This window comes from Polypterus senegalus, chromosome 8 (genome assembly GCF_016835505.1).
Source record: "Polypterus senegalus isolate Bchr_013 chromosome 8, ASM1683550v1, whole genome shotgun sequence".
Lineage (NCBI taxonomy): Eukaryota > Metazoa > Chordata > Cladistia > Polypteriformes > Polypteridae > Polypterus > Polypterus senegalus.
Window position 1 is genome coordinate 173,452,767 of NC_053161.1, and position 20,064 is coordinate 173,472,830.

The window sequence follows — 20,064 nt, forward strand, 5'->3', positions numbered from 1 at the left end:
AGTTGATAGTGAGGAGTCCACTATGACTCCTAAATCCTTCTCATAAGGTGTACTCTCGATTTTCCTACCACCCATTGTGTATCCAAACTTCCTATGTGTAATACTTTACATTTTCTGACATTAAATTTCATTGTCCACAAATCTGCCCAAGCTTATATGCTGTCCAAGTCCTTCTGTAATGATATAACAGATTCCAAATTATCTGCTAATCCACCTATCTTTATTATCATCTGCAAACGTAACTAGCTTGTTACTTATATTCCTATCTAAATCATTTATATTTATTAAAAATAGCAGCGACCCCAGCACTGACCCCTGTGGAACACCACTCTTAATATTGGCTAATTCTGAAGAGGTTCCTTACACCATTACCCTCTGCTTCCTGTGTTTGAGCCAATTCTACACCCATCTACAAACATCACCCTGAACTCCCACTTTTAGTTTGATGCCCAATCTCTCATGTGGCACCTTATCAAATGCTTCTTAAAGTCAAGATAAATAATATCATCTGCTCCACTTTGATTGTATCCTTTTGTTGCTTCCTCAAAGTCTTCCAGCATGTTAATAAAACACAACCTCCTTATCCTTAATAATTCCTTCCATTAAATTTTTCTGTGATGCATGTTAAGCTTACTGGCCTGTAGTTGCTTGGATCTGCCCTGTCACCCTTTATATATAATGGGATGATATTTACCATTTTCCAGTCCTTTGGAATCTCTCCAGTGCGCAGTGACTTCCTAACAATACGTGTCAAGGGTTTATATCTTTACTCACTAGCCGCCTTAAGAACTCGAGAGTAAAAATTATCTGGTCCTGGTGATTTGTTTGATTTCATCTTATTTAATCTGAGCAGCACTTCTCTCTCTACAATTTCCAAATCCCTCAGTACCTCCTTAGTAGTCGCGTTTAACTCTGTGAGATTATCCACTTGCTCACTTGTGAAGACCTCAAAGAAATGTAAGTTTAGGGCATCCGCTTTTTCCCTGTCTGTATCTTTTAATTCCCCTTTACTATTTCTGATGCACTTGACCTCCTCCTTAACTGTTCTTTTGCTACTTAAATACTGTAAGAATCTCTTGGGGTCTTCTTTCGCCTTATCTGCTATATTCCTCTCCAACTGTCTTTTAGCCTTCCTGATATCCTTCTTAATGGTTGCCCTCATGTTCTCATACGCTCTACAATTCACTTTGGAGTTATTAGTCTTATCTGACTGTTTTTTCCTTTGCAGCTTCTTTTTTAAATCTTTATTAATCCATCGTGGAGTTTTTCTTAGTTTCCTATTAATTCCAAATTTAGGTCTGTATCTGTCCTGCATTACATGTAAAACATTTTTAAACCTGTTCCACTGCTCCTCGACTGTCTCCACATTTAAAAGCTTATCCCAGTCTATCCTACTTAGACTTAGTCGCATCTGCTCAAAATTAGCCCTACCAAAGTTCAACTTAACAATTTTAGTCTTTGCATCTGTGCTCTTACAAAATACTGAGAATTGTATTATATGATGGTCACTTGACCCTAGTGGTCCAATCACCTCCACACTCTAAGTTCTATCTTGATCATTACAAAATACTAAATCCAGACAGGCTTCACCCCGTGTTTGTGCTTTAACATACTGTATTTAAAAAAATCATTGATTACTTCTAAAAACCTCTGCTCTTGTGCCCTACTGTTTGCAAGGTTATCCCAGTTACTATTCGTGTAGTTAAAGTCCCCCATGACTATGATATTCCCCTTGCCTTTGCCCAGGTATTTCAGATTTTTAATAGCACACTCTTGATCGAAGTTGATGTTTGCAGTTGAGGTTAGCTTTCCATTGATGAAGGTAGCTTTGGCACACTTGTCAATCCCAAATATCATTGTGATGTCATCTGAAAAGTGTTTTACTAATTTTAGCTGAAAAGGAGGTGAGTAATTATTTGGGTTGCTGGATCATTGTGAGAGTGGATATTAAGTCCATGGCCAAGGTTCTTTAAGAGGGTGCTTATTGGGTTTAGTGCTACGCAGAACAGTAGCGGAGATAATGAATCACCTTGAAAGATTCCTCATTCTATTTTTATGTTTGGGACAGTGATCCACCGGTTCTCATTGCGAAGTTGTAGAGTTGATTGCCACTGAACCATAGTAGTTGAGATGAAGTTTATCACAACCTGGTGGTCTTTGTATAGGCATAGACATTTCAGTATCCAGGAATAAGGTATATTGTTAAATGATTTTTTGTAACCTATCCATGCCACACTCAGGTTTTTGCCTTTTTTGCAGAACTCCATGATGACTTTGTTCTACAGCAGCTTTGGTTCCATAAGACTTTCTTGTGTTTTCAATTTGTTCAATTGCCATCAAACTGTTCTAGTAAAGGTGTGTGTTAATTCTCTCTGTGTCTACCAGTATAAATAGTTTGAAGATGGTGGGAAGGGAGGTTATTGAGCAGTCAGTTTTTGGAATATTTGTTGGGTTGGATTTTGTGAGTAGGAAGGTTGTCCCTGTTGTAAGCCACTCTGGTGCTGTCTCCGGTTTCTGCATTATTGCATTTCCATATCCTGGGGCAGAGACGTTAGGTGCTTTATCCAAAAATTTGGTACTACATCTAAACCAGGTGTCTTCCAGTTAGCAGCATAACTTATGGTGTTTCTTACCACTTCTGCTGTTACTTCACTCCATGGCAGTTCTTTGGCTCAAATGATTTCTATTTACATCTGTAGTTTGCTTATCCATTTTGCTTGTTAGTTGTGTTCTTGATCATCCTCATAGATTCTTTTATATAATATTTTATTAAAATCAGATAACGTTCCATACAAGCAAGTCAAGTTTTGACAAAGCTACGTTTGAAACAAATCCTTCTGCTCCAAACTTCTTCGGCCTCTTCTTTGTCTGGTGCTCAAGTTACTTTCAGAGCGTCTTCCCCACTTAACTTTTTGGGATTTTCTTTAAATAGTCCATTCTGTACCCTCTCCTTGTGTTTTTGTTTGTAACTTCTTACTTTTTGTGCCTTTGCCATAATTGTAAGTTTATTGTTTGCAATTGTGAAGGTGAGGTTCTTGTATGTTAATAAATAATTCTGTAATTTCAGCTGTTCTGGTTAAGTTAGAACTTCATGTGATATCACTCCTTCAATGCAGGCTTTAATTAGTGCCATCTCGTCATACGAGGTCTTTATTTTTTTTTTCAATTCTCCTCATCCAAGGAGGAGTGTAGTTTCGCTTTTGTGTCCTTACTCTTATTTATCTGTTCACCATTACCTTAGAGGTGATGAGTTTTGTTGCACAATACTGGATCCTGTTTGCTGTAGTTAAGTCCAGTTTGTGTTTTTGGATCTGCATTATCTTCAGAATGGCATCAGTTACCTTGCTTATTGTAGTTTGGACAGTTCGGTTTAGTGCTATCATTAGCAACCTCTCTCTTTTGTCGATTTCTGTGTACTTGTCTGTGTTAATTAGGTCCAGGAGCTCTATTTTAATTTCCTGAACTTCTTTGCCCTCTAATGATGGTGTCACTTCTGCTCTTTCTTGGTCATTTTTATTAGCTCTGTCTGCTCTTTTTTGAGTCTTTGCAACTTTCAGTTGTTTTTTTTTTCTTTTACTCCCTCTATCATTGGGGTTGGGTTTACTTGTGATTTTTGGGAATACAGTTTTGGCTGTTTTGAACTTCTATCCCTTCCATTTTTAGCTCTTCCAGGACCTTTTTCTTTACTGACTGAATCTCACAATGTGGGAATCGATTACCTTTTAGGACATTCCACTTTTGGTGTTAAGCATTTTTCATGTGTGTTGATTCATATTTGAGTGTTTGCTTGTAAATTTGTTTACAAATAGGTCTTTTTACTTCTTCGTTGATTAATTTGCCCGCTGATGCTTTCAAATTGGCATAAAAGCTGTACCATACAAGATCTTCTCATCATCCCAGGTTTTCTCCCTTTCTGTTCTCATACCAGCTGGATTTGAGTTTTTTCACATATGAAGTCTTCTTTTGCTCTTATTTGGAGATATTCTAATTTCTCCTGAGTTATTCGCCTTCTTTCTTTAATTATTCCAATTAGTGATCTTAAATTTGCATCTGTTATATTACTTAACTTTGACCGTGAGATTATATTTCTGGATTGTAGTTTTATGCGAGTCCTCTTTGCATATCCCTTTGTTGGAAATTCAGGGTTTGTTGCATAAAAGTAGCAGTACATGATCTCCTCTTTATCGTCACTTGACCAGTGGACTTTGTCTAGCCCTCTTAATTTTTTACTCAAGGTACCTTTATGTGGTCTAGTCTGTTCCAATATAGTGGGACCAGCAACATTGTCCATCTGAACTGTCACCACATTGGAGGGCTTTTCTTCATCTGAAGATGTTGCATTATCGCTACCACCCTCACCTACCCTAAGGTTGAGGCAGGGGGTGGGCACTTTCTCTGCAATGTGAACTCTACTGTGTCTCTGGAGATTGCTTATTTGTAAGAATTCTCTTCCACATTCATTACAGCAAAATGGCCTCTCTCCTGTGTGAATTCTGTGGTGTCTCTGAAGACTACTCTTGTAACAGAAATGTTTGCCACATTCATTACAGTAATATGGCTTCTCTCCAGTGTGAATTCTTCTGTGTTTCTTAAGACTGCCCAGTTGTGTGAATCGCTTCCCGCATTCAGAGCAACAATATGGCTTCTCTCCGGTGTGAATTTTTCTGTGCCTCCGAAGATTTTTAATTCGTGAGAATCCTTTACCACATTCAGAACATTGATGAGCCTTCTGTTGTGTTTCACCCAGATTAAACTCTTTTCTCTGTTCCTGGTTGATACTGGCAGAGCTGGAATTGTTTATCTGAAGTTGACTAGCAGTCCCCTCTACTGCTGTTGTCAGCTGCAATCTGCACTGAACAGACGTCTGAGACGAGGAGGATAAGAAGAAGCTGCCATTGTCTTCTAAAACTGCAAAAAATATATGGAATTACTTTTGGAGGTAGATGATGTCAAGAGACAGTCATGTACTGTTAAAATTAACCCAAATTCATTTTATTGATTGTGATTTGATTGTTATCCAAAGTGTGAAAGCAAAAAAAGTATAAAGAGGCACAGAGGAGTAAAAAGCGACTAGAAATCAACTGTTCTTGTTGTTAGCCAACCTGAATTAATATTTAAATCAAATTTAGACAATTTAAATAAATTTGGTAATGCAGAAGGTTATATGAGAAACAATAATGATGTCTGAGGATATCAAGATGCTCTGATGCCAATCAACACAGACCAGGCACCAGCAAACCCATTGTGTGATTGAACCTTTGATTGGATCTTTTGGACCTTTAAATTTCTCAGAAGAGGATACAGATAAAGAAAGATAAATTAGGAAAAGCATCATTTGGAATTTCAACGTGGCTAAACACAACCCGCAAGGAGAGAAAAAGACGTACTCTTAAACAAAAACTGTGTGAAATTGTAATCCAAATTAGATGAGAGGAAAAGTGCAGTAGCTGTGGCCTTAGACGAGATCCCGATTCTTCACATGACATTTAAATGTTGTGATAATGGTGACCGGCCAGAACACTTCTGCCTGATGGGAATTGTAGTCTCTGCATTCGGAGTGGCTGGTGAGGAGAAAATACAGAGGAATCAAAGGAATTTAATGTCAATATTAAACAATTCTCAACCTCAGTCAATGGCGTAAATTTCACTGGTCGCAAAAACAATACAGATCAAACAAAATCCACCGGAGAGGTGTCAAAGGACACAAAAATGAAAGCTTGAAATTTATACTTATTTTATTGTGAGCATTCAACATAAGCAAACGTTTTCTGGGAGTCGCAGGTACATTTGTGCTGTACATGTTTTTTTTTTTTTTAATTTTCTTGCTAATTTTGTATGCACTCGGGTCCCAATCCAGGTGGGTCGTCATGTGGTGGGTGCGGCAACGTGCTATCAGTATATGCGCCCAACCTTTGCATGTTATTGATATTTTTACCCTGCATAGCATGAAGATCTCACGACCATCTTTGTCACTAGCATGTCAATCCAAGCACACATTACAAAATTTATTTTTTCCATCTTAAAAATGTTAGAAAAGCAAGTTGTTCCATAAATATGCAGGAAAATGATAAATTAATTCATGCATTTATTTCTAGTAGGACTGACCAGGGCCGCCGAGAGAAAAATCCAGACCCCGGTGCAAAGAAGGTGTGTGGGCCCTTATACAAAATTCTACACACATGTATGTGTGTATATTATTATTTATTTCTAACAATCGTAGATTACATTGATACATTTAGATATGTATGTATAGATATAAATGTAATAATAAAGTAATATATTTATAATAGTAACAGATGTTGATAATAGAATTTATTGTCTGCTGAACAAAGGAGCTTTCCTGCCCTTTTTACTGGTGAAATTCTGAATTACATAACCAAAATTAATCAGTTTTGCTAGATCAGACTCAATACTGAGTCTTGCCAAATCTACTATTCGCGCTTGTGACATAGTGGATCTTAGAAAAATTTTTACCAGGTTCGCAATCTTGTACGCAAAAGTTCTCAAGTCGTTCTTAGTCTTAGTTTGTAAGGACATCTCCTTCTCGAGATGACACGTTTCAGGTTTCGTGACACTTCTTTGTATTATGCTCCTTTGTCACTTGTTTAGTTTCTCGACTGTTCACAACGCTTTCCCGAATTCAAGGTGTCTCAGAACGTGGCAACTACGTGGCGCACTTGTTTGCTGGCTGATGACTTTTTTTCTCACTGCGCCCGGAACCCCCTCCTCCTTGTCACTTCCTACCAAGTGGGGAAGACCTTGTAGACCACGTGACTTCTCTCCCAGGGTGGCCTTTGTGAATGTCTCTTAAATTGTAAACTGTTGACCTCTACTAAGTACCCCATGACCCATGTGCCTTTTTAAATTTTGAAACTAAACAGACTTGCAAAATTAAAAAAAAAATACAATAAAAATTAAATAAATAAATATTCAAATTATAATATAAATTATTGGACGCGTTGGGCTTCATATGCCCCGGAGCGATGTACCAGCTTCACCCCCCCACTCTCCTCGGGCCTGGGACTGACTACTGTAATGTGTTATTCAATGGCTGTTCAAATTGTTCTTTGTGCAACTTTCAGTTCATTCAAAGTGCGGCTTCAAGAATCCTTACAAGAACTAGAGAGTATAAACAAATAACTCCAGTACTCAAGTCCTTACATTGGCTCCCGGTTAAGTTTAGGGCAGATTTCAAAATCCTCCTTTTTAACATATAAAGCCTTGAATGGCAGAGGCCCTGCTTATTTGTTTGAACTTATCATGACTTACAAACCAGAGCGCACATTAAGATCTCAAGATGCAATCCTTCTTAATATTCAAAGGACTAATAAAATAACGGTGGGAGGTCAAGCTTTTACTTACAGGGCCGGGAAACTGTGCACTGATCTGCCTGCTAATATAAGAGATATCCCATCAGCATCACCTTTTCAATCAGGCAGAAAACTCACAACTTCAGTTTAGGACACCCTTACTAGAGCTGCTGATTAACGGTGCAAACTGCATCGCTGTGTTAGTCATCTGTACAAAAATATAATAAGATATTTATAAACCGTTACTAACCCTACTCTGATCTGCTGCTCTTCTTAGAATTTTGACGTGGCCCTTGGTGCCACTGCTCTACCATCAAACTGTCATTGGAAAAATCATCTCAGATAAAAGGAGATTGGAATCAATGGATGAAAAGATTCCTTCATCAGACTGAATGCCCAGGTTGCTAGTTAGCTGAAATCTACAGGATTCTGACTGTGTCTGGCTTTGTCTTTGACTTTCTCTTTAAAAATTCTGATCTGCCCCGCTATCAACCGGCCATAGCTCAACAATCAGGGCTCCAGACAAAAAATCACCTCAAGAAAAAAACATTGGAACCAATAGGTTTGATTTAAGTGCCAAATAATCAGATATGTGAAAAATGAATCTTTCAGTCTCCTACCTGTCTAACCTCCATGTATGAGTACCTTATTCTTTTCCTTCCAGGAAGTGCATCTTCCCCGTGTATTTTTGTGTCCATCTTGATGGTTCGGGTAGCTTGAAGGTCATAATAACTTTCACGCTATGCACACTAATTTAGTACAGTGTTATTTTATTCAGGCTCCGAGTCTGTGTCACTGGGCCATCCAGTGTAATTCGGTCAACTATTCGTCTTGTTGAAAGTGAGCCAGAAATCTTTTAAAAAACATTTTGAAGAAGTTTTGGTATGAATAATTTGTATTAACTAAGGAAATATCTTAATTTGTCAAATTGGGTGTTTCTCAGCTAGATTTGCACAAAAAACTTCAGATGCCGTAGAATGGTTGTGGGTTAATAAATTCCAGAAGAGAATGTCCCATATCTTATTTGTCTTTGCTGTTCAAAGAAAACCTTTATTTGCGTCTTTAGACATAGCTCATTTTGTGTTTTTAAAACAGCTAAAAATGTGTCTATCCCCCACAGGCCATGCCACAGTTGGAAGCATCCATGCAGAAGTTGAGAAAACACCTATAGGAATTTTTGTGATTCACAAGGATGAGGAGGGCGGCACGGTGGCGCAGTGGTAGCGCTGCTGCCTCGCAGTTAGGAGACCCGGGTTCGCTTCCTGGGTCCTCCCTGCGTGGAGTTTGCATGTTCTCCCGTGTCTGCGTGGGTTTCCTCCGGGCGCTCCGGTTTCCTTCCACAATCCAAAGACATGCAGGTTAGGTGGATTGGCGATTCTACATTGGCCCTAGTGTGTGCTTGGTGTGTTTGTGTGTGTCCTGCGGTGGGTTGGCACCCTGCCCAGGATTGGTTCCTGCCTTGTGCCCTGTGTTGGCTGGGATTGGCTCCAGCAGACCCCCGTGACCCTGTATTCGGATTCAGCGGGTTAGAAAATGGATGGATGGACAAGGATGAAGACACTGTCCACCCACCAATGGATATTGGGATAGTTATAGATGGCATGCAAGTGTTGAACAGGTTAATCCCCATTGCATCCGATTGTGTCCTACTATTTGGTCTTATGTATGCCCTCCAATTTGGAATATCCACAGGGACTGGAGCAAACCTGTTGAAGTGATGCAGAAGATCGTCTTGGAACTCGAGACAAAGAAGATGTCAAGCAAAGTGCATGCACTGAGCATTAGGCTGCTGTACCCATAGGCCTGGAAGGTGTTGTTAGGCCTTTTAGTTTTTTCTTGTTTTCCTGTCTCTTCTGTATTTCAAGATGTTTGCCGTATATTTTGATGCTGGTTAACTAAAAATACTGATTCTTCATTCTAGAATATGTTGCACTGTGATGTTCACAATACAACAAAACATCTTAATATCCAGACTCAATAAAAAACAAGATGTTCAGTACCTGCTATTCTTAGACTAATGTTTTCTGTTTGGTTAGATTGGTCTGATTCCATTTTAATTTTATCCACAGTGGATGATAACGTTAAGGCAGCACTCTGATTTGTTTGGTTTGTGTGAGACAACACTTGTGGTAAAAATGTATACTTTCGGTATAGTCGGTATTTTAGACAGTTTTGTTTAAAGTGACTGTAAGTTAATATATTACTGAAAGACAGTGCTTTTAAGTTAATTCTTTAAAAATGCAACACTTAATCTTTTGTAAAATCATTGTGGTTTGCAGAAAATATTTTATTTTGTTATATTTACAACTCTGTTCTGAAACTGAAAAAAGGTTGCCATTTTTGAAAACATTTTTTATGAATAAATGTTGATCGAATAAAATTAGGGCGGCATGGTGGCGCAGTGGTAGCGCTGCTGCCTCGCAGTTAGGAGACCCGGGTTCGCTTCCCGGGTCCTCCCTGCGTGGAGTTTGCATGTTCTCCCCATGTCTGCGTGGGTTTCCTCCCACAATCCAAAGACATGATTCTAAATTGGCCCTAGTGTGTGTTTGTGTGTGTGTGCCCTGTGGTGGGCTGGCACCGTGCCCAGGATTGGTTCCTGCCTTGTGCCTTGTGTTGGCTGGGATTGGCTCCAGCAGACCCCCCGTGACTCTGTGTTTGGATTCAGCGGGTTGGAAAATGGATGGGATGGATGGATAGAATAAAATTAACCTGACTCATTATTTGGCTATACCATAAAAAAAAGTTTAAAGAAAATATGTTGGTTTTAATTATAAATTTTAAGTTTAACCGATGATAAAAACTTTAATTAACCAAACTTAAAAAAATTAAGTGTGAAAAATTGAAGCACTTTTTGACGTTGATCCAATGTTTCATTTTTTACAGTGTACGGTCGGGGTGATCTCGCGATCTTGTGTGCATGTTATCATCCAGTTGACACTGGGAATGACCACCAGAGGACATAATGGAGGTAACTGCCAGTATTCTTTATATTTGAGCACCACCGCACCCCTGTTGCTTTTGCGATTAAATAGAGTTCTACGCGTTCGTGTGTGTGTGTCTGTCCGGCCTGGAAGTGAGACATAGAGTTCGGGTGAGGGCTCCAGCTTTGAGGATACGCCAGCGAGGCCAACACACCGACAAAAGGAAACCTCCCAAGAAAGACAGTCGCTTACCTTCTAATGCACAAACGATGCGAGCACTTCGGCAACATGAATCCTCATAGCAGAGAGATGACCAGTGTAGTTCTGACGAGTTAAATACTTTCTAGGATCCCGTGCTTTTAACAGCACTGGCTTACACAGTTAGTATATACAGTAGCAGGCGAGCACCACCGTGCCCCTGTTGCTTTTCAAATTAAATAGAGTTGGCCACTTCCGAGCGTCAACTAGATGATAACATACATACAACACCGCAAGACAAGCACATTAGTGAGTCTTTATCCATCCATCCATTATCCAACCCGCTATATCCTAACTACAGGGTCACGGGGGTCTGCTGGAGCCAATCCCAGCCAACACAGGGCGCAAGGCAGGAAACAAACCCTGGGCAGGGCGCCAGCCCACAGCAGAAAACCCACACAGACACGGGGAGAACCCGAGAAGCGAACCCAGGTTTATTGTTTGTCAATTTATTTTTATTTTTAAAATTGTGTGGTTTTTTTTTTAAATTATGTTTTTCTCAAACATTTAATAAAAATATTTTCCTCCCGGACAACGCTGGGTATTTCAGCTAGTATATCCTTCTATATAAAAGTGGTCGGGTGTCCTTCCGTCCCATGATTGCTACGCACAAACACGCCCCGTCCATTTTGCAATGCACGATGGGATTTGTAGTTTCGTTTTTCCAGGTAAAAGATGATTTTCTACTCCAGACTGTGCGATATCTTCTTCTTCTTTCTAACTATATAAAAGCGGTCGGGATTGTCCTTCCGTCCCGTGAGTGGAAAGCGTAGCGGTATTCCGCTTATCACAGACTTACTAATTGCAGCTTGCGGTACGAAGCGACATGATGCGAGCAGAGTTCTGGTGCTCCCATCGTTCCCTTGCTTTTGTGCGCCATGTGCTGGAAAAATAAGACAAAATTATGTCTCTGGAAATAATTAACGTTGATGGAGTACAAATGCCTCACCGCGTAGTAAATATCAGGGGTGTTCAAAAGGGCGACCTCAATATAGAAAAAAAGTTTAAATTTCATCACAAAAATAACAGAAACTACAAGTATTAAAGTAATACCGCTCAAATGCAATATAACCAAATTATTGAGTTTGTATAAAATATTAAATTGATCTAAATATTGAATTGCCTTAAGAAGTGGTCTCCTTAAAAGGCGGGTCAGCCTAGTATAATCTAAAGTCTGTCTGTTTGTCTGTCTGCTACTTTACAGATTTAGATAGTTTTTTAATAAATGATTTGCTTCAACATTCCGGTTGATTTTGTGACTTCTCTCATTGCGCTAAGTATCATAGTTTGCTTGCGATGCCGTATTTATTTGCGCGACTCCCCGGGAGATGCAGTGGGCTGAAGGGAGGGGGGCATGGCCATCCTCACTCACGCGTCAGCCTCGGGGCGTAACCTTAACTCTGCTTAGCCAGCGAACCAGAGAACTACTTCATTTAGATTTAGATCAGAGGTTTTTTTTTTTTCTAGAAATGACTCGAATGTTCCGGTTGGTTTTGCGACTTCTGTCATCACGCTAAATATCATAGTACACCTGCAGGAACAATATATTCGCGCTTAATCGAGGCAGAGGCTGCGTGGGAAACGGGATTTCAGGAGTGGGAAGCCGGACACTCACTCACGCATTAGCCTCCGTTCGAGTTAACTCTACAGTACTTCTGGCCACGTCTTGGATCGCACTTTGGGTCTCGTTTCAGGTTTGAAAAATCCAACATAAGCTCAAGTTTATACTGCAATTACTTTAAAGTTTAAATGAATTCATTCGCCACTGAAGATCCAACTAGACGCGGTAATCGCCAAAGCTTCTTTTTAGTGGCGACCATTTTATTCGCATACTGAAGCCCTGAACAATAAATGATATAGACGCTGTGGGTTTCCATTCATGTTAATCTGCTTTTACTTTATTTTCTCTCTGTTTCAACAAATCTACATCTTTATATGTACTACTTCTGTATTTAGTATAATTCGTACTTGCACTTTACCTGAGAGTTTGGCACAGAGAAGAGTGCGAGACAAAAACAAATTGTACCCTAAAAGCAGATTGCGGTGACGTCTCTTATGGAGATATGGCCAGCTGGAAACACAAACTCCAGCTGACTACTTTAATAGAGAAAATAAAACTCTTGAGGGAGGGGTGTCTATGGTCAGGATTAAGACACAAATTTGCAGTTCTGATGATCCCCTACCCTGGACCCCCTTAGACATTAATTGAGCTCATAAACGCTTATTGAACAGCAGCTTGATGTTAAACCCAAGGATCCCAAAATCTCTGGAGTTACTTTGATAAACGCAAATGGGGGTCGTGTACTCCCAAACAAGAGTTCACATTAAACTTGCTAAGCTTATAATTTATGGGAAAACACAGTTGCCTGTTTTTCATTATAAAATATTCTGCTCAAAGAAATTAAAGGAACCCTTTTTAATGAGAGTATAGCATCAAGTCAGTGAACATCTGGGCTATTGATCTGGTCAGTTAAGTAGCAGAGGGGGTTGTTAATCAGCTTCAGCTGCTTTGGTGTTAATTAAATGAACAATAGGTGACCTAGAGGTGTAACAATGAGACGACCCCCAAAACAGGAATGAATGGTTTAACAGGTGGATGGAGGCAGCTGACATTTTTCCCTTCTCATCTGTTTTGTCACTCGTTTTGCATTTGGCTACAGTCAGTGTCACTACTGGTAGCATGACGCCATATCTGGACCCTACAGAGTTTGGTGGCACAGGTAGTCCAGCTTCTCCAGGATGACACATCAATACCACGTGCCATTGTCAGGAGGTTTGTTGTGTCTCCCAGCACAGTCTCAAGAGCATGGAGGAGATTCCAGGAGACAGACAGTTACTCCAGGAGAACTGGACAGGGCCCCTTCGTAGAAGGTCCTTAACCCATCAGCAGGACCCACCGGTATCTGCTCCTTTGGGCAAAGAGGAACAGGATGAGCACTTCCAGAGCCTACAAAATGACCTCCAGCAGGCATGCCACTGATGTGAATGTCTCTGATCAAACAATCAGAAACAGACTTCACAAGGGTGGCATTTGCCATAGAATACCAGAATTGGCAAGTCCACCACTGGCAGGCACCCTGTGCTTTTCACAGATGAGATCAGGTTCACTCTGAGCACATGTGACAGATGTGAAAGGGTCTGGAGAAGACATGGAGAACGTTATGCTGCCTGTGACATCGTTCAGCATGACCACTTTGGTGGTGGTCAGTGATGGTATATCTGGGGGGACATATCCATGGAGGGATGCACAGACTTCTACAGGCTAGACACCTTGACTGCCATTAGGCATCAGGATGAAATCCTTGGACCCATTGTCAGACCCTATGCTGGTGAAGAGGCTCCTGGGTTCCTCCTGGTGCATGACAATGCCCAGCATCATGTGTTTAATGAAGAAATTGATACCATTGACTGGACCCCAAGCTCACTCTCCTGACCTCAAACTAATAGAACACCTCTGGGTGGGACATTATGTTTCGGTCCATCAGACGCCTCCAACTGTCCAGGAGCTCAGTGATGCCGTAGTCCAGACCTGGGAGGAGATCCCCCAGGACACCATCTGTCGTCTCACTAGGACGTTAACAGGCATGCATAAAAGCACGTTGTATGGGTCATACAAACTACCGAGTATGATTTGGAGTTGCTGCAATGAAATTTCGGCCAAATGGACTCACCTGCCTGCCACCTCATTGTTTCCCTTTGATTTTTGGGGTGTCTTTGAATTCAGCCCTCTGTAGGTTGATCATTTTCACTTCTATCAAACGATGTGGCTGCCATCCTTTCATTCCTAACACATCGCCATATCAGTCCACAGCAGCAGAGATAGCCAGCACTGAGGTCCGATGTGTTTTCAAAGTGTTCCTTTAATTTTTTGAGCAGTTTATAAAACCTCATTTCAGTTTCAAGCTTCACATAAAAAAGTACAAGATGGCCTTTTCAGACCCAAGCAACCTACCGTAAAATTGAACTGTATTTTTATTTTATACTTGCCTTCTCCAGAATAATCTGAAGGTGATGACTGATCTTCCCAAGTTCTAACAGAGTTCTTCTCACGGTCCCCACCATTCACAATTTCCTGTTGGTGCGTCCCAATGCTGATGGGCGTCTCCTCAGCCTTTTCTTTAATGTCCACAGTTCCCAGTTTATAATACTCATCCTTAATGCACAGACTCTCCTGTTTGGGGTGGACAGACTCCCATTCACAGTCCTCTTCTTTAATATTTACAGTCGTTACCTCCATGGTGTTTATATCAGCCTCACCTGTTTCTTCTTTAATATTCATCTTCCTGTTACAGTAAATGGCAGCTGCGTCTTCCTCACTGTTAAAAGAACAGAATTTAACTCCATGAAAACCGCACCATTTGGCTCTAAAAATATTGAACTTTCTTTTTTCTGTGCCTTATCAGCTAAGGTTTAGATCACATCAGACAGTTTAGAAGAATCATGCTATAGCAGACGGACATGAAGACTGACAGGTTACTATCACATTGTCAGGTTTAGAACAAACTGAAAAGTGTGACATGAGGGTTCAACAGGCGTGAGGAGGACCACCTCACACAGATGTGAACCACCAGTATTCACTATTGGTTTCCATGTATCGTGTTTAAAAGTGCTGAATGGCAGGCTACTAGATTTGTTTTATGCATAAGTTTAACTTAAGATGTGCTTATTGAATTTCTAGGATAACTTAATGGAAGTAAAACAGCAGCGAGAGGCATATCATGAGAAATTTACAGTGTGACAGTCAAGCAGGTTATTTTAGATGGCATCATTGACAAGAAGAAGCCATCATCAGACACTTTTTAGGATAAAGAATATGGGGTAACAGAACTGACCAGTACAATAAAAATAAAGGCAGCAAGTGGAAAAAATCCACAGGAGTTGGAATTCCACAAATCCACAGATTTAAAAAGTGAGGAACCAAATTAGTTTAACACATCAACTAATGAGAGGACATTCTGAATAGCTGAAGAGTTTACACCAAGTTAAGTCAGCAGGTTACTGGCAGGGATGCTTGTCTGCCACATGAGGGTCTCCTGTCACCGTGTTGTGTTCTTGTAATGGAGCTCGAGACAATTAGATACCAGCAAAGGGGCACACACTTTAGTAAACTGACACCTGACTGAGTTTTATTTAAACATTTAACACAAATACTTGGGGGCCGTGCAGTTGGGAACCCTGCCTCGGTGAACAGCCCAGCCGTAGCTTTTTAAAGTGAAAGGACCCCCTTAATCCTTTTTTTCTTAAATATGAATGAATTGCATACACAGCAATGACAGAAATGTTGACTTCACTGTTTTAAGACTCATGGAGGGAGAGCTTGGCTCTGAGGTGTTGGGCTCAGCAGAAGGTTTACAAGATAAAACTCCTGCCACATACAGTACGTGTGCATGGGAGGCAGCTAAAGGGCTCAGAAGAAGGTAATTCCCGGTCAGACCAGGGGGTGGCAGAGTGTACTAATCATTTCACTTCTCTCCCTGCAGACCAAACGCGGGAAATTCCACCGGAATCCCATGACATCACTCCTGGCCCCGCTCCAGAAGACGTCACTTCCAGACCAACAGGAGACCTCACCACCCAATTATGTAATCTCCACATACAAAGAAGTTGCAGCTCGATGGCCTCATTTTCAGTTCGGGTCTCAAGGTCCCTCCCGTTCCTGGTTTGCAACTACAGGATCGAATTATGCAACTTTTAATGCAATGCACCTCGGAAACATTGCCCGTTATCGAGAAAAGGCGAACACATTGCACCCGCTGATCGACTGATAACCGTCTCCCCACCATTTTGGAACGCAGGGCAGGTGCTGCCATCTATTGGCAACAAAAAGATTTTTTTGTGAATTCTCTATGTAATAAACTTAATAAGTGATAGCGTAATGAATATTGCATAATTAGATCTGGACCATCCTATACATATACACCAGATTTCCTAACCTGCTCTGTTCTGTTTTGGACTCCTGTCTGTATCCATCACATTAAACGTTTATCTTGCATCAGCAGCCAATTCTCAATTATACGGGAGGAGGCCCCAAACCTCTCTATTGTGTGATTATTACCACAATGTCAATAAATAAATAATCAAATATGAATTATGGAGGACAGCAGCTAAATGGTACAAGTCGTAATGAATGTTGGCAGGCTTCTCTTTAAAGTCCCTAAAACAAAATGTGAGCTCTGTTTTCACGAACTTGCACTGAAGTTTCGCATTTTCAGATTAGATCTTGTAGAAGTAAACATTTCCACACAGACACAGGAGATCTTTGTTAATATTTAAGACAGTTATGACCACCTCAATAATACCGATGACTTTTGATGAATCAGCTGATCTGGTATACAAATTAAATTCTTGCAGCGTTGATAAAAGTAAATATAGTTTAGTACATGCTAAAAACGTGCGTGTAAAAAGCCAGCAATGTGAAACAGGGGCGGGAGGAGAGGAAAAAGTCACGTCTTGTTCTGTGTTTGCTGGGCAGCGGTGTGAGTGACTAAGAAGATGGACTGTCATCAGTTTAAATTGGAGAGATGAACACCGACTGTTGAATCCATTTGAGTAGCACAGCCCTGGAAAGCTTTTCAAAAGATGAGAGATGTGCCTGTGTGCACAATTAATCCTATACTTCACTCTGAAAAAGTCCATACAAGTACTGGAATCCATCAAAACTGTCACAATTGTTCCTTGTACTGTGATTTGGATTATTGGCCCCACCGCTCACTTCTACTATCACCTCTAACGATTTCAACCTTGACATGCTGGTGGGGTTTGTGGGCCGCAGTAATGCTTAGACCTCAGCTGTCTGTGCCCCCCTGATAAGGTGAGGTCACAGCAAATTGATCTAAGGGGAGGGGCCAAACAAAGAAAACTCATGAATATTCTAACTAAATAATGGAGACTCTCCACTGATTATACATGTCTTTAGAAATGGACTTCAAAATACTACTTACGGTATATAAAGCCTTAAATAATCTGCTCCTTCCTATATTTTGCTGTGCCTGTTCCTCTGCATTCCGAGTAGAGGTCTCTTTATTATTCCAAGAGCATAAAAGAAATGGCGAGGCAGCCTTCTGCTGTACTTTACTGAATGAGACGCGTCAGGCTAACACTGTTAAAAAAAAACTCCTAAAAGCCCACTTTTTTAGCTTGGCTTTTTCAGAGGTACAGTTTAAGGGTCTTGTTCAAAAAGCAGATGCGAAAAGACCCCTCTACAAACCCTGAACTTAACGTTCGTGAGAGTAAGGCCAGGTACACCAGGGTCCCTAATCTTAAAAATTTAGATTAGGTGTCTAATCTTAAAATAGTGTAAGAGTGCCTAATCTTAAAGTTGAACCCTGGTGTATACTGATGGCGTCCACTTTTTGAACAAGACCCCAGTTTAGTTCTACCCTTAATAAGCTAGATATGCATACAGTGATCAAAGAATCTGCAGCCCTTATTAATCTTTATTTTTCTATCACTTTTTTTTATTATTTCTTTGGCGTTCAGTGCCACCACCTGTGGTGTTTGAATGTAAGCAGTTACAAATGGACACCCTGACCAACAGACCTTATCATTAGCACGACATTTCGAGACTGTTAAAACAATCTAAATTTAAGGACTCGGTTTCACTTAATTATATACCGTCTTAAGAACGAGTGCATTGTTTTTATTATCAAATTTTAAATTTGTTTTTCATTGTATGCAACCACCTGTGGTGGGCTGGCGCCCTGCACAAGGTCTGTTCCGGGCTGGCGCCCTGTGCTGACTGGGATTGGCTCCAGCAGACCCCCCCGTGACCCTGTAGTTAGGATATAGCAGGTTGGATAATGGATGGCTGCATGCAACCACTTTGTTGATATCTTCTAAAGCAGGGGTGGGCAGACTGAGTCCTGGAGGGCCGCAGTGGCTGCAGGTTTTTGTTCCAACCCAACTGCTTAATAAGAAGCACTTATTGCTCAAGTAACACTTCTGCTTCACTTTAGTGGTCTCACTCGTTAAGATTTCGAACCCGTATTGCTTATTTTAGTCTTAAACAACTGCAGCCTTGGTTTTTAATTGTGCCTTATTAGCAATAAGATGCAAATGACAAAAGAAACCAGCATTCCTCCATTTAGCTTGCCACCATTTACACCTGTGTGTGTATTTATCATGCACTGTTTGGTTTAATTAAATACTTGGAAGGAAAATGAAGAGAAAAAAAGTGAAGGACTGAGAAGAACTTGTCTGTCTTAGGCTTCAAATCATTTGGATGATATTCTTAGAAAGGAAAAAAATCTAGGATTTGAGAATGACTTGACACAGCAGAGTTAAAGCACTAGCATGCCATGAAATTAAATAATTGACAAGGATTAGTTTTTAATTAAGCAACTGGGTTGGAACAAAAACCTGCAGCCACTGTGGCCCTCCAGGACTGACTTTGCCCACCCGTATTCTAAAGAAAGCACTTTGAGCTACATGGTTTGTATGAAAATGTTTTATAGAAATAAAACTAGTTTTTGAAGTTTGCCAGTTATTCGCATTTTCCGTTCCACATCAAATCGTGGAAACAATGTGGTGTCTGAGCACAGAACCCCAGAATGCAAAGGTTTATTTGTGATTGGTCTGAAAAGTAGGATAGGAACTTATATATATGTATGTATTATATATAATGTGCGATGCATCCCGGGTGCATCTTGTACGAAACGGAAGAGTGAGCATCTGTGAGGTTTGAGAGAAAACTTTAAGTGAAAAGCCTGCTGTCCGTGTCTTTGGCACAAAACCGTGAGAACCACCGCCCCTTGGATGACGGCTCGTTTTTGCCAGAATTGCGCTCAGATGTTATCAGGAGAGGGAAGCTGTGTGTGTTCTCTTTTAACTTTTTTTGGAAAGGTAATGTCTGTAAAGTCCAATCGCTTCCATGAGAGTATCTTTGGCTTAACTGCATATTATGGTAGTTTTTTTTTTTTTTACACTCTTAAATAAAAATAAAACCGGATATCAAAGCGCAGTGTCTATATTAAATCAGCTTTGTTGAAAGAACTGGGCGATCCGACAGAAGTAATACACGGCAAGGAAGGCAATGAATGGCGAGTGTCACTGAACAGACAGAAATTCGGTCAAGCAGAATCCTGTCCGGTTGTGATTCAAGGCGCCTGCTGTAATTCAGACTGACACGAAGAAAAAAATATCTGCAAATTAACGGTCCCAAACAAGGATCACTTACCTCCTGCTATGAGTGATGCGATGCTTTACAAGTCGATTCACTCAACAGTATCTCTTGCTAAATTCACAGCCTCTGGTTTACTCCTCATATGCTTAAGACGCAAGACGCACGCCGACTTTATTTTTGTCGCGTTTGGTGACGTCACATAGCACGCCGGGAAGCTTTAGCGGGCACGCGCACTATGCTCAATACGTGAACGCTGCCTGCGTTTATTAAATAGAAGAATCCGTCCGTTTGTTCAAAGTCTTATCTGCTTCTTCTAATTCGTGCTCTTTTAAGAACGGACTGAAGAATATATGTCACGGAGAAATCAGAATGAGTGAGAATAAAATCGAACAGTAATTGAAAACTGATTTAAAATCTGAGTATAATACAGAAAGCAAAGTTCGCAGTTTTAAAC

At 40.6% G+C, this 20,064-nt stretch overlaps 1 protein-coding gene across 1 annotated transcript; it reads right to left on the reverse strand.

Annotated features, from left to right (window-relative positions):
- Nucleotides 1-1,470: 1,470 nt before the first annotated feature.
- LOC120533421 (zinc finger protein 436-like) lies at nucleotides 1,471-19,784 on the reverse strand. The gene is made up of 3 exons (XM_039760300.1): nucleotides 19,665-19,784; nucleotides 14,477-14,805; nucleotides 1,471-4,908 (listed from the first exon to the last, which is right to left on the reverse strand). Exons 2-3 carry the CDS (start codon nucleotides 14,766-14,768, stop codon nucleotides 3,920-3,922), a joined length of 1,281 nt encoding a protein of 426 aa, XP_039616234.1. The 5' UTR covers nucleotides 14,769-14,805; nucleotides 19,665-19,784; the 3' UTR covers nucleotides 1,471-3,919.
- Between the last annotated feature and the right edge of the window lie 280 nt (nucleotides 19,785-20,064).